Source organism: Cyprinus carpio, chromosome A14 (genome assembly GCF_018340385.1).
Source record: "Cyprinus carpio isolate SPL01 chromosome A14, ASM1834038v1, whole genome shotgun sequence".
Lineage (NCBI taxonomy): Eukaryota > Metazoa > Chordata > Actinopteri > Cypriniformes > Cyprinidae > Cyprinus > Cyprinus carpio.
Window position 1 is genome coordinate 20,267,311 of NC_056585.1, and position 14,985 is coordinate 20,282,295.

Below are 14,985 nucleotides of genomic sequence, written 5' to 3' on the forward strand. Positions count from 1 at the left end.
AAGTAGAAATCATGCAAAATATTCTTATATGCATTATATATATATATATATATATATATATATATATATATATATATATATATATATATATATATATGTATGTATATATATATATATATATATATATATATATATATATATATATATATATATATATGTGTAATATATATATATGTAGAGTCTCATTTGCTTAAATGTATTCTGACCAGCATAACAGTCATGTGATTGTATTTTTCATTGCATTTGGTTGCCTTTAGGGCAGTTAAAGTGCAAAATATGGTGAGATTAGATCACTGACTAAGACAGGTCTGCAATAGGTTTCCATCTGTACTGTTCTAACCTTATTATTGCAAAGCCTAAGGGCCAGTTTTATATCAGTGTCCGTGGCACGGCCTAAGCTCCAGATCCGTGTCATTGTGTGTGTGTGTGTCTGTGGTGGGGGGATGGACAGAGTGTTTGTTTGTCCTCATTTTGTGTTGGCATGATAACTGTGCCATTTGTGTGACTGTGAATGTTTAATAGGTCAGATCAGGAGTATTAAACTGAATTGGACAACATCAGCGTGTCTGTATGAGATTTTATATACTTTAATACTTAACCATGTTAACAAAATAAGAACTATATTGTAATTAATTACAACTACATTTAGTTTTGATGTAGTAATTTAATGTCATTATTATTATTATTACTATTACTAGTAGTATTATTTTATTAATTATTTTATTATTAATAATTTTTGTTTATCATGTTGTTTGTTATTTTTGTTGTTGTTTTTTCCTTCACACAATTTTCTTGGATCAAAATATCCTATATCTCAATATAACTTCTTTCTTCAAAGGTACTGGAGACATAGTGGCAGTAATGATCACGGAGTCCTTTGGAAAGGAGATTATGGGTTTCCTCGAGAAGAACCAGACTGTGTTGGTTTCCGTGATGGTGGGGTCCCGAGGACTGCCCAAGAACATAAACCGCGGGTCCCTGGTGTTCGTCTCCATCTCCTTTATTGTACTGATGATTATCTCCTCTGCTTGGCTGATCTTCTACTTCATCCAGAAGATCAGAGACACCAGTGCACGGGACCGCAGTCAGGTCTTACACAACATACAGTACAGTACACTGAAATACCTGCCTAGCACTTCTGCTTCAGTATTCTTCTGTAGCTCTTTTGAACAAAATACACAGATACGCTCTGATCCTCAAGCTTGCATTGGAACGAAAAATCTGGCAAGGTTTTTTTAAAGACCTCTATGATATTCAACAGGCTTATCTGACCTTCAAGAACTTCCTGTGTGTTCAAAGATAGTATTAAATGGCCCATCCTTCCCAGCTCATGAAATCTTAACGCACACGTGTGTGTGTGTGTGTGTGTGTGTGTGTGTGTGTGTGTGTGTGTGTGTGTGTGTGTGTGTGTGTGTGTGTGTGCGTGTGTGTGCGTGTGTGTGTGTGTGTGTTTGGTGACACTCTGCCTCTTCAGTGTCTAGTTCCACACACACAGACTCCTCATTACTCCACTGTAGTATTGATGTTTCTCAGCACTTTCGCTTTTACCAGACCTCTGAATTCACTACTGGGATAAACAGTCTTTAATCACGCTGTATTTACAGCTGCTGGTATAAATGTGAAATCAGAATCTCTTATGTACCAGTTAGATTTAAAGTAGACATAATTTATACTATGGAGGATTAAAATAAAAACACTGAGTGCATTTAAATGCAAGGCCTTGCACAGATTATGCCTAATATCCTTAATACTTAAACCATTTTTTATAGGGGGCAAGTCATAAACAGTTTCAGCACAACCTCCTTTGCACATGTTGCTTTCTTCCCATTAACCCAATTTTGCTCTGAACATCAAAACATTCAAAATCTAATGTAAACATTGTTTTTCTTGTTTATTATTATTATTATTATTATTATTATTATTATTATTTATTTATTCAAAAGTGACAGTAAAGTCATTTATAATGTTATAAAACATTTCTATTTCAAATAAATGCTATCCTTTTAAACTTTATTCATCCAAGAATCCTAAAAATGTATGACTGTCTCCACAAAAATATTAAGCAGAACAACTGTTTTCAACATGGATTATAATATGAAATGTTTTTGAGCACCAAATTGATATTAGAATGATTTCTGAAGGATCTAATAATTCTAATAAATATTCTAATGATATTTCACAATATTACTATTTACTGTATTTTTGATGAAATAAAAGCATAATTGGTGATTATAAGAGACTTCTTTCAAAAATGTAAAAAAAAAAATATTACTGACCCCAAACTTTTGAATGGTAGAGTAAATGGACTGAGCATTTAGCTGATTAACAGGTCATTTTAGTGTTTTGGTGGCGTCTAACCTAAATGTTATCGCAATCGTTTACACACACTGGCACACCTACATACTGTACCTCCCATTGACTTCTATTGTTTTTTTAATTAAGCTTATTATAATTAGTGCAGACTGACCCTAACCCCTTTGGCATTTTTAGATTTTAATTAAAACATAATTTGGCCATTTTATGAACTGTACTTGTGAAAACATCCTCGTGAATTAGTTTAAAGAGGTTTATTTGTGTCTATATTTGTGAGGACATTTTGAGACCCTTGCAAATGTAACGCGTGCACACACACACACACACACACACACACACACACACACACACACACACACACACACACACACAGAAAAACCTTTGGTTTTTCCTGTAAATTGTCGGAGGTAAATCACTGAGCTGTTTATTTAGCAATAAACTGGCAGAATAAGGACTGAGGACATCTCAGAACAAACACTAATAAAAACACACACATACAATGAACTGCCCATCACAGGCTGCACTTAGAGTCTTTTATTTATGGCCCTCTCTGTCAGGCCTTTTACTAACTCGGTCTCATTTGCTTTATACAATCCTGATGAGACACTCTGATATGTTGCTTTTATCACAATTAATATTGTTAATGCTTTATTCTCTGCATTATTATTCAGCTCTACCTTGTTTATCAAAATCTGAATTGCAATTTTTTTCTGCTGTTCAGAGTATTTTATTCCTCAACTTTGTTTAGTCATTTTAATTTCCTGGTTCATTAAGTCAAGCTGTGAATCTAAAATTATGTGAATTAATCTCTCCTCTCTGTCCTTTGTTACTATAGCGACGGCTGGGCAATGCTGCCAAGAAGGCCATTAGCAAGCTGACTACCAGGACAGTAAAAAGAGGGGACAAGGTGAGGTCTTTTGACGTCATTGCTTGTTTACTTTTCTCAGGCTCCACTCTATCCATGTCATGTTCGCCAGACTATATTAAGCAGCACTGGGTCCTATTATGGAACTGTTTGTGTAATTCTCCATTCATAATGCATCTCCGTATTCCATGAAGGACTCACTGGACACGTACACACTGCAGCTAAATATAGTTGTCACTGTTCTTCTGAGTGCTTAATCACATTCTTTATGCACACAGCTTGGTTATTTACAGCTGCATTCAACAACTGAATTAACTTCTGAAAAATACAAGTAGTTACAATCCCATTTACATTAAATCCAGGTTTCCCTCACCAGCCTTGCAGTCTAGCAGCAACCCATGCATTACCGTCTGCAAAGAGTGCATGCGGTTTAAAAGCAGACGCCTAAAGAGCATAAACAAAATGCGGCGCCTTTGGAAATTGCTGGATGGTGATGCGTATCTGCTCACTATTATTACTTTAGAAAAAGCAAACTCAGAGCAAGTTAAATTGTTAAAATCCCTGTTTCTGTTTACAGCAAAACAAACAACACTGCACTGCATGTACTGATTTTAGCAAAAATTAATGCAAATTAAATGCACCATTGCTTGCATAATATAATGCATTATAATTTTAAAAAGAAATTAATACTTTTATTAAGCAAGGATTTAATAAATTAATAAAGTGACAGTAATGACATTTAGGTTACAAATCATTTCTGTTTTTTTTTTAATATATATATATATATATATATATATATATATAATATATATATATATATATATATGTGTATATCTATATATATATATATATATATATATATATACTTTTTGAACTTTATTCATCCAAGTATTCAAAATGTAAAATGTATTAAAATGTATGACATTTTCCATAAAAATCACAACGGATTTCAACATTGATAGTAATAAGTGCTTCTTGAGCACCAAATCAGCATATATTCTGGCTGCTGAAAATTCAGCTTTGCCATCACAGAACTAAATTAAATTTTAAAAATAGAATTAAAAAAGCAAACACAGAGCAGGTTAAACTGTTGAAATAATTTTTTCTGTTTACAGCAAAACAAACAAAACTGCACTGCTTTTTGTCAACAAAACTAATGCACAGAATATTGATGCATATAGTGGAGCATTACTTGTATATTAAAATAATGTATATTAAACCTTTGCTCAAGGTCTTAATGTATTGGGCCATTATGTATTGGTGACAGTTTAGGCTCGTATCTGAAAAGAATGTTGCTCAATGTACCACAGAGTCCAAAGACAGACATTGACCTGTGTAAAGGTGAATGACTGTCAGGTGAGCGATGAGGTAGAAAGGGTCGTGAAACTGCACAGCTGTTCGGTTTGGAAAAAGGGTGGAGCCATGCCAGTCAGTGTGTATCATAGCCCTGTCAAGGTCAGCTCACATCGGCCATGAATAAAACATCAGTGGCCTTGGAGAAGCGCTGCAAGAAATTGAAACCTTTCGTCTGAGAGGTCGTGCTTGGTAGAGACTGAGTGAGAGAGTGTCTGTCTTTCTCTTGCCCCTTTCTCTCTCTCTCTTTCTCTCTCTCTCCTTTTTCCTTTTCACACACACATTTTTGGTCAGTTATTACGCATTTTCCAGTGATGAAGCATCCTTACAGCTTCACTTCCTTGGCTGAATCCTCTAAGCCTCTGAGTATCAGCCACGTCCCTCTGCAGGGACTGACCGGCCCACAGTCGATGACTCTTATGCCGAGAGGGGCCCATTAGAAATTGAACACCACCAACCACAACATGACCTTGACCATGCAGAGTAGACAGGACACTGCCAGGTGACGGAAATAGCATCTAGAGTAGAGAAGATGCTTCCAGGAAGAATAGGGCAGAGTGTGATATAAAACCTACAAGGATTTTTGTCACTTTCTAAATGGCTCCATGCCCAGGGAGGTCTGGTTAGCTGCCTGAGTGATGCGTTGCCTGCTACTATAGGTATATTTATGCTATGATAACATATAAATAGTATTTGAAACTGTTACTGCTGCTTGGGTTCCTGCATAATGCCTGTGGTTCATAGTAGTAAGAGTTTAGTTATATACTAAACTCTTACTATATATATATATATATATATATATATATATATATATATATATATATATATATATATATATATAATAAGGTATATATATATATATATTAATATATAGTAGTATATATAGTAGTAAGAGTTTAGTTTTAAAGCTTTATTCCGGTTAGTTGCAAATACAAAATTTGTTATTTTTTGTTGAACATTAAGTTTTTCACATAATGTTTTTGTTTTATTTTATTTCAGCTTTATTTTAATTTTTGATTATTTTTAACAATAACAATGCTGTTTATTGCTAAAATCAAATCAGATAATAGTATACATATCAACACATAACATCACTACATTAGCTCATTTTTTTCATAGCTTTCATAGCATAATCAGGCTTTTCTTAATTGGTGTTAAAGGGTTATAAAAAAAAAGAAAATAAAACCACTAAAGCTTATTATTTTCATTTTTTTTTTTTAAATTGCATGTGTAGAAATGTAGATCACTAGTCACTCCTCCAAGTAGGCAGCGTTTCCTCTGTGGTGTCAATATTCTCTTCAGACTGACCTCATAGGTCAGTCAAGTGACAGATGGGCTGAAAACAGCCAGAGAAATACAGCATCTTTGACACATTGTATCTACTAAATCTGCTGAACGATAGAGACACTGTTACCTAAGCAGCTTCCCATAGTTTTCTCTGGGCGTGACATCAGTTTCTAGAACCACACTGATGGAATGTTTTCCACACTACTTTCTGTTTTTATTCTATTTACATTCCAGTATTTTGGGGATCCGTGTTAGGAAATTATTTGACACAAAATACAGTTGAATGTTCAGAATGGCATGCTGTCATACTTTATAATAGGAATGGAGTATGCTGTAAATGTACTGTGCAGAGTATGCAAATTTATGGTGTACATGGAATACCCAGATGACCTACTTCATTGTCCAAAAATACTGCTTCCCATAATACAATGTGCTTGTCTTGACCTTTCTTTTTACTTAAGTGTTTTTACATAATTAGAATATTAAACATTTTCCGGCCTGCTTTATGGACAAAACAAGATTTGATGTGAGATTAAATCTTATTTTATTAATCTCAGTCAGAGGTGGCTGTGTATATGATATTTCTGTTTTAATTAATGATCACATGATAAAAATGTGTATTGTATCAGGACTATTTATGCAGTTTTGGTGTCACTTTATTTAGAACACATGTATTCCCTTGGAGCCATGTGTTTTAAAATAATAACATACTACATGAAATATTAGCTTACTTCATAATGAGCAGTTTACGGTGCATATTTTGCTGCCTACTATTTGTTTAAGTAGTATGTAGAACCATGTGCATTATGCAATGATACAGTTTAACTGATTATGTGGATTACATGTTTTAGGTGACCTTTATTATATGCATTTTGAATTCAGCTAGTGACAACTAGTGATCACCTTATACATAAAAAGAGTTATTATGCGTTTATATCCTTTTTTTTTGCCTTGACGTATTGTTTGATTGGACTGTCAGAAGTTAGGAAGGGATTATTATGTGCAGTATGCTCTGTAATAACAGCATTCTGCATGCAATACTGTATACATGTATATTACATATTGTGATACTGTAACTGTACAGATTGGTGTAGTTAGACCATTTTAATCTCATCTATTTAAAGAATTTACTATTAGTTTCACTTCATAATCAAGTGTATGAGTGTGGTATCTGAACCTTAAATGGTGCACTTGAGAATAGCTTGGCAAGATGAACACAAGGACGAGGCAGGGAGGAGGTCAAGAGATCAGATCAATACAGAGTGAAATGCAGGTACTCAAAGCATATTGGCAGGAGTTTAAAGAGAATTTCACACCTGCATTATTCCCATTTCTCACAGATAGGTGTCAGAAGGCCAGCATACATATTTAATAATAATGGGCTTGTGATGCTTAAGTAGAAATAGTAGGGAAGATTAAAGTCCGAGGGTCCTAAAGAGAGTTATATTAAGAGTTTTTCTGTACTTTATATTTCTGTATTGATATTGAGCATCATTGAAATAATAATGATAAAAAAGTAATATTTTTAAATTAAAAAAAAAAAAAAAAAAAGAAAAAAAAAAAGTTTTTGTATATTTATATTGAATCGGGGGGAGAACATTTTTCCTTCTGTTTTTGGCCTTGTGACATCCAGTGATAAGCAGCAGAACATTGCAGTGGTCACTTGGTTTCTATTTCTGTGGTGCAGTGCTGAGTAGCATTGGTCAAAAATGCAGCTGCACATAACAATTTTAAAAACAATTTTTGCAACATCTTGCTTAAAATATGTCTTGTCGGACAGCATTTACACTTTAAGTGTGGTCAGTGGTCATATTTATTTATTTATTTTTTACTTCTGTTAAAATGATTTTTGCTAGTTCTTGGCATTTGACATAGTCATATTCTTATTTGACTTATCCTAAAACTGCCCTCATGTACCCTGCATCTGTGTCCTAATATTACTTTTAATGTTGACAATTTAATTTTTAACTATATCTTGACTCATGAAAAGGCTCATCTTTATGCTTTTGTGTGTGTGTGTGTGTGTGTTCATGTTTGCAGGAAACAGAGCCAGATTTTAATCATTGTGCTGTGTGCATTGAAGGTTATCAGCTAAATGATGTGGTCCGCATCCTACCTTGCAAGTAAGTGTATGTGTGTGTGTGCGTGTGAAAATGTATATAGTTTTGCTTTGTTGAATAAAGGCAGTGCAATATACACTTTATTTTAACTTGCAAAGTAACTAGAATGTCAAACTTTAACTTTTTTTTTTTTTTTTTTAAATGCTGATCTACAATTTCTTACTTTCTCTTTTTGGTTTATTAATGGACTACTACTACTACTAATAATAATGTGTATTAATATAAATTTCTTTCATTCTCTTTTGTTGTTTTTGTTGTATAACAGGAATAATTGTAATTACATTTACAGGTGCATCTCAATAAATTAGAATGTTGTGGAAAAGTTAATTTATTTCAGTAATTCAATTCAAATTGTGAAACTTGTGTATTAAATAAATTCAATGCACACAGACTGAAGTAGTTTAAGTTTTTGGTTCTTTTAATTGTGATGATTTTGGCTCACATTTAACAAAAAAACACCAATTCACTATCTCAACAAATTAGAATACTTCATAAGACCAATAAAAAAATAAAAAATAAATAAAAAAAAAACATTTTTAGTGATTTGTTGGCCTTCTAGAAAGTATGTTCATTTACTGTACATGTACTCAATATTTGGTAGGGGCTCCTTTTGCTTTAATTAGCACACCCACACCATGGTCATTTAACCAACTTTTGGGGCTTTTGGCAGTGTGGGCAGGTGCCAAATCCTGCTGGAAAATGAAATCAGCATCTTTAAAAAGCTGGTCAGCAGAAGGAAGCATGAAGCGCTCCAGAATTTCTTGGTAAACGGGTGCAGTGACTTTGATTTTCAAAAAACACAATGGACCAACACCAGCAGATGACATTGCACCCCAAATCATCACAGACTGTGGAAACTTAACGCTGGACTTCAAGCAACTTGGGCTATGAGCTTCTCCACCCTTCCTCCAGACTCTAGGACCTTGGTTTCCAAATGAAATACAAAACTTGCTCTCATCTGAAAAGAGGACTTTGGACCACTGGGCAACAGCCCAGTTCTTCTTCTCCTTAGCCCAGGTAAGACGCCTCTGACGTTGCCTGTGGTTCAGGAGTGGCTTATCAAAAGGGGAATATGACAACTGTAGCCAAATTCCTTGACATGTCTGTGTGTGGTGACTCTTGATGCCTTGACCCCAGCCTCAGTCCATTCCTTGTGAAGTTCACTCAAATTCTTGAATCGATTTTGCTTGACAATCCTCATAAGGCTGCGGTTCTTTCGGTTAGGTTGTGCACTTTTTCCTTCCACTCAACTTTCTGTTAACATGCTTGGATACAGCACTCTGTGCACAGTCAGCTTCTTTGGCAATGAATGTTTGTGGCTTACACTCCTTGTGAAGTGTGTCAATGATTGTCTTCTGGACAACTGTCAGATCAGCAGTCTTCCCCATGATTGTGTAGCCTAGTGAACCAAACTGAGAGACCATTTTGAAGGCACAGGAAACCTTTGCAGGTGTTTTGAGTTGATTAGCTGATTGGCATGTCACCATATTCTAATTTGTTGAGATAGTGAATTTGTGGGTTTTTGTTAAATGTGAGCCAAAATCATCACAATTAAAAGAACCAAAGACTTAAACTACTTCAGTCTGTATGCATTGAATTTAATACACGAGTTTCACAATTTGTGTTGAATTACTGAAATAAATGAACTTTTCCACGACATTCTGGTTTATTGAGATGCACCTGTATATTAATGTTATCCTTAATGTTTTTATTCAGGATTAAAATAGAAACTGCCCTTGTTATGGTCATAAATTATGAAGATTTTTCCATTTTAAAGTCTTGGCATATGTTGTCCACTGTCAAAATCTCTTTGCATTGCCCAATGCATTTTTGTTTTCACTCCAGTCTTTGCATAATGCTCAAATGACATTTGGAGGGAGAGAGATAAAGGGAGATCAGGGGTCACATGCTGTTGTGAGATATGAGTTTGTTGAGGAAATATGGCACTGCTGTGACTTGAATCACTGCCCTGTCAGACACGCTCTGCTTATTTTTAGCAGCTCAGCTTCCAGTGACCTCTAGGCAGCCAACAAACAAACATACACACATATTTAAAAAGACAAACAAATACACACCATTCATGCACAGTGTATTAAAGGAATGTGACACAAACATTCCCTTTCCTATAGTTTCAGACACCATCTGTCGAGTATGACCCGGTTACACAGCTGGAAGTCTAGCTGCTAATTTTATGGATCACCTTACACCAAACATGCATACTGTACATGATCATATGTTATAACTGCTTAAATAGATACACTGTGAGCAGCCATATGTAGGAACTCACCAGTTTTTGTCATGATTACTGTTTTGTTGTCATTCCTTCCTCTTTTTGACAGACATATCTTTGTTGCTTATGTTTTTAGCAATTGAGGTGCTTACTTTTAAAGAGATAGTTCACCCAAAAATGAACATTTTGTCTTTTGCTCACCTTCATGTTGTTCCAGACCTGTATGTCTTTCTGCTCTTCATCCCCTTTCATTTTATGAAGTATCTTGGACATTCTGCTAAATATCTCCTTTTATGTTTGATGCTAGAATGTCAGTCATACAGGTTTGGAATAAGTAAATTATTTGAAAGATTCAAAATAAATAAATAAAAATAGATTGAACCATCTCTTTAAGTATAGTATCACTCATCTCTCCACGATATCTACTGTAACATAGCATTAATATTTTTTCTCTTTTCATCCACACCCACTCAGATTCTATCCTTATCTCTTTCGCTCCCGCTTTCTGTCTCTACAATTGTACAGCAGCGATGAAACGCTAATCCAGAGCTGGGTTAATTGCATTGTTCTCTGCTTTCGGCTGAATCACTGCTTCACTCCAGTCAGATCAAATAACACACTCCTGAGCTGCAGCCTGTGCTGCCTCAGACAGCTGCTGGCATCCAGCAACAAACCAGTCTGAAACTCTTAGTCATAGTGAGAAATGGTTGGATGAACATCCAGGTCATTAAACTTTTATTCCATGTCTGTTGGATTTCAGGCCATGTGTACTGTATGGTAAACTACTCCAAAAAGGTGTCAAAATTAATAAACGAGAGTCCATCAGCTTTTCAAAATAATGGACATTAAAAATATTGGCTGCTGTAACTTCCTATTAGAAGACTTGATACGTCAACACCGGAAAGAAAACAGACACTTATCTTGGATTTCATGGGCTCTTAATTTACCAGTGCCTTTTAGCAATTCCTCATAATCGTTGATTACAATAAGAGTGTTGGATATTTATCATATTCACTGTTCAGCATTAGATATTCACAGTTTAGTACCGAGGGGCCTGCAAAAAGGTATTAATTACAAGAAGAGAGGAAAGTTACAATATGCATAAAAGTATATCATGGAATAAAGAAGTTTAAATGCAAAATGCAAACGCATGACCTCCATGAGGACAGACATTTAGGTTGACTGACTCATAATCGATTCTAATTCATCCCAAAGGTGTTCAATTGGGGGTTCAAGTTTGACCAGGCAGGTTCTTCCACACTCTTCTCAACTGCTTTTGTGGACCTTGCTTCGTGCACAGGGGTATTGTCATCCTGGAATAGAAAAGGCCCTACCCAATGTTACCATAGATTGTCATACGGTTATGTAATTGGATGCTGTATAATTAAGATTTGAACTGGAATAACTGGTACAGCCAAACCCATTATTCATAAAGAAGTGTCTACTTTTGACCATATAGTATATTTCTTTAAAAATATATAAAAATATTCAGGATTTTCATGTAGTTTCAAGTTTTTGCAAGATTTTAATCATCAGGATCATTGGATCATGAAAAAGAAACATTGATATTATGGGTTAATATTAGATTTTTCAAAAAAGTAACCGTAAAAACAATAGTAATGTTACAAAAAAATTATTTCAAATAAATGCTGTTTTGAACTTTCTATTCATCACAGAATCCTTAAACAAATGTATCATGGTTTCCACAAAAATAACCAAGCAGCATTAAGCAACTGTTTTCTGTCTTAATAATAATTAGAAATATTTCTTGAGCACAAAATCAGTATATTAGAATGATTTTTGACTGATCGTGTGACACTGAAGACTAAAGACCGTAAACCTCTAAATTATATATGGAAATGGTTGTCATCTGTTTTTATCTTATGGTTATCTCTTCTTAAGGTGAGTATCTCTGCTCTCTTAAGCATAAGCATCTCCAGCCACAATCAATAACTCATAGCACAAGTAATGGCAGCACACTTGACCTAGCCATGGCCATTCAATTTACGTCCCTGTGCATTAGCTTCACTGTTTCTCCTGTAACTTTCTTAGGGGTGTGCCCTTCACTTCATGGATGTGACTGTTTCGTGTCACAGTGAACTGGTAATTTGTATTTAAATATGCTTTTTTTTTTTTTTAAATAGCATGTGCTATGTTAACTGTAAAATAATACAGTACATAAAGATTGGGCACACACACAGAGCTGGTCTGTCTTAGTTTGATGGCATACATCTCTTTATGTATCCTTTGTGTTGTAAGCATCCTCATCATTAATTCATTTGACCCTTGTTTGCATGTTCTCCATCCAAGCAAATAAAGCTTCACTGGAGTTTGTCTGCACACTGCTTCAGTACAGGATCATGTCAGAAGCATACATCCTCTCAGCTCGCATAAGTCACAGTGTGTCGGTGGCACTTTGCATTATTTGACATCCTTAAATAACCCCTCTGAAATGCATTGCTGCAGCATTATTCCACACACTCAGTAGTTCTGTTTGGGTTGTATTAAAATCTCTGAGGAACCTGCCTTTATTCGTTTGGGAACTTATGTAATACTCATATAACTAGCATACTCACTTGAGGGGTTTTTAAATGTGGTTTCCTTTTTTAAATTGTAAATTATTCCTGTAATGACAAAGCTGAAATTTCAACAGCCATTACTCCAGTTTTCAGTGTTACATGATCCTTTAGAAATCATTCTAATATGCTGATTTGATGCTCAAGAAATGCTTCTTATCAATGTTGAAACCGTGATGCACATTTTAAGATTCTTTGATTATTAGAGAGTTCAAAGGGCGGTTTATTTGATGTATTTTTATTTGGCCAGTATTTTTCCTAAAGACTGAAAACAGACTCCTAAAACAAAAATAGTGTTAGTTTTAGTAAGTTCAGTTGACTTCTGTTACATTCAAAGAGTTTATTTTAATGAGTTCTGAAACAAAAATTATTTTTTATATATAAATTACCCAGCCCTATGATGCAGTGATAAAGGTTCTTCACAATCTTCAGAGCCACAATGGCTGCCTTGTCTCTAGCATGAGCCTCAATGGCTGGCTTGTGCCGAGAATCTTCCTCATGAAGAGGGTTTCCGCAATCGAGAGTCCAGGGTCTTTCCTGGAGTAAACACAGCTGGAATTGTGCGGCAGCCGGATATGAAGAGGAGGAGAAGAAACTCAAAAGCTCTCTGTGAAAGCTCATGTTGCTTCTTTGAAGTCCACCAGCTTCTTGCTTTTAATCTGCCTATCTCACTCTCTCCTCTCTCTGGTTGTAATATAAATGTGTAATGTGCTTTTACATGTAATGTCCTTCTTGCACCAGTGTTCTTAGAGCAGTTTCAAATATTTATTGTTTCTGTGAAGAGTTATGGTGATATCAAAGGCTTGATGCTGCATCTCATGGTCTTACATCATTATAATAGAAATATAATTTTTAGAAACATTTCATTGATATTTATTTAAACTAAATAAATAACATTTTATGAAGTACATTTGAAACTAAATGTACTGTATAACACTTTAAATATACACAAAGTAAACAGATGATTACAGTATGTGAAAGTGCTTTATTTATGCTATCAAAATGTTTTCCCTTCTCTTCAGGCACGTCTTCCATAAAATGTGTGTGGATCCGTGGCTAAATGAGCACTGCACCTGTCCTATGTGTAAACTCAACATCCTCAAAGCTCTGGGAGTTATGGTGAGCTCTCTCTCTCTCACACACACACACACACACACACACACACACACACACACACACACACACACACACACACACACACACACACACACACTCACACGTTTGTTGGGTTTCCAGGTTTTATTGGAGCATTGCATAGAAGTAATGGTTTTTATACTATACAAACTGTATTTTCTATTCCCTTCCCTTAAACCTACCCCTCACACAAAAAACTTTCTACAGTTTTAGATTTTCAAAAATCCGATCATTCTGTACGATTTATAAACTCATGGAGACCAAAAAAAAGCCCCCATAAGGTCAAAATTCACTGGCATTACTATACTTGTGAGGACATGTTGTTTCCATAATGTAGGGAAAACCAGGACCACACACACACTCACACTAATTATTAGTTATTTATTAAATATTATTTATTAAAATAATTAATAAAGAATTATATTAATTATAATTACTACAGTCGGATCTAAACAACCACTTCTGTAAAAGAAAACCTGCATTTTTAGAAAATGATTCACTTGATGTATTTTACACACACACACACACACACACACACACACACACACACACACACACACACATATATATATAATACCCTTGAGGACGTCCCTAAAGATATGTTTTGTCACATTTACTGTATAGCTATCTTCTGGGAACAGTTTTCCCCAAAGTACAGCTGTGTGAAGTCGCACTGACTTAAATTTAGTAGAAAAACAACAGACACATTGATCACAGAGGGTGACATTCATAAGGCTCTTATTTGATTTGTTGTTATGATTTTATTATGATTTATCATCTTGAAAATAACTGCAGTTTGATTGGGATGGATTACCTAAAATATTACAGATCGGAGCATGTGAAGACATTACTGTAAATAATGGCAAAACGAATGTGTTGCTGGTTGCAACATGATAAACATTGTTACATGATGTAAAGTAATTTGGCCTGTAATCTTGTTTTTGCAGTGAGGGATAGAGGATTTATGATCTATCAGCTCCCTCTGGTGGTCATTTCATTGAATTTTTCAATGATTTTTTTTTTCAAGTAGATTTTTCAATTTGGGGGGGGGGGGGGATTTGCATAGAATCATATTTGTGTTAATAAAATGGGGAATAAGACATTCCT

The 14,985-nt window shown here is 34.9% G+C and overlaps 1 protein-coding gene across 2 annotated transcripts in view; it reads left to right on the forward strand.

The window, feature by feature from the left end:
* Positions 1-14,985, forward strand: part of LOC109094641 (E3 ubiquitin-protein ligase RNF130-like) — a 47,604-nt gene that overhangs the window by 26,537 nt on the left and 6,082 nt on the right. For both annotated transcript variants that reach the window (XM_042770172.1, XM_042770173.1), the window contains exons 4-7: positions 839-1,089; positions 3,149-3,220; positions 7,859-7,941; positions 13,767-13,863. In XM_042770172.1, the coding sequence (XP_042626106.1) occupies positions 839-1,089; positions 3,149-3,220; positions 7,859-7,941; positions 13,767-13,863 (503 nt within the window). The remainder of the gene's footprint in view (positions 1-838; positions 1,090-3,148; positions 3,221-7,858; positions 7,942-13,766; positions 13,864-14,985) is intronic.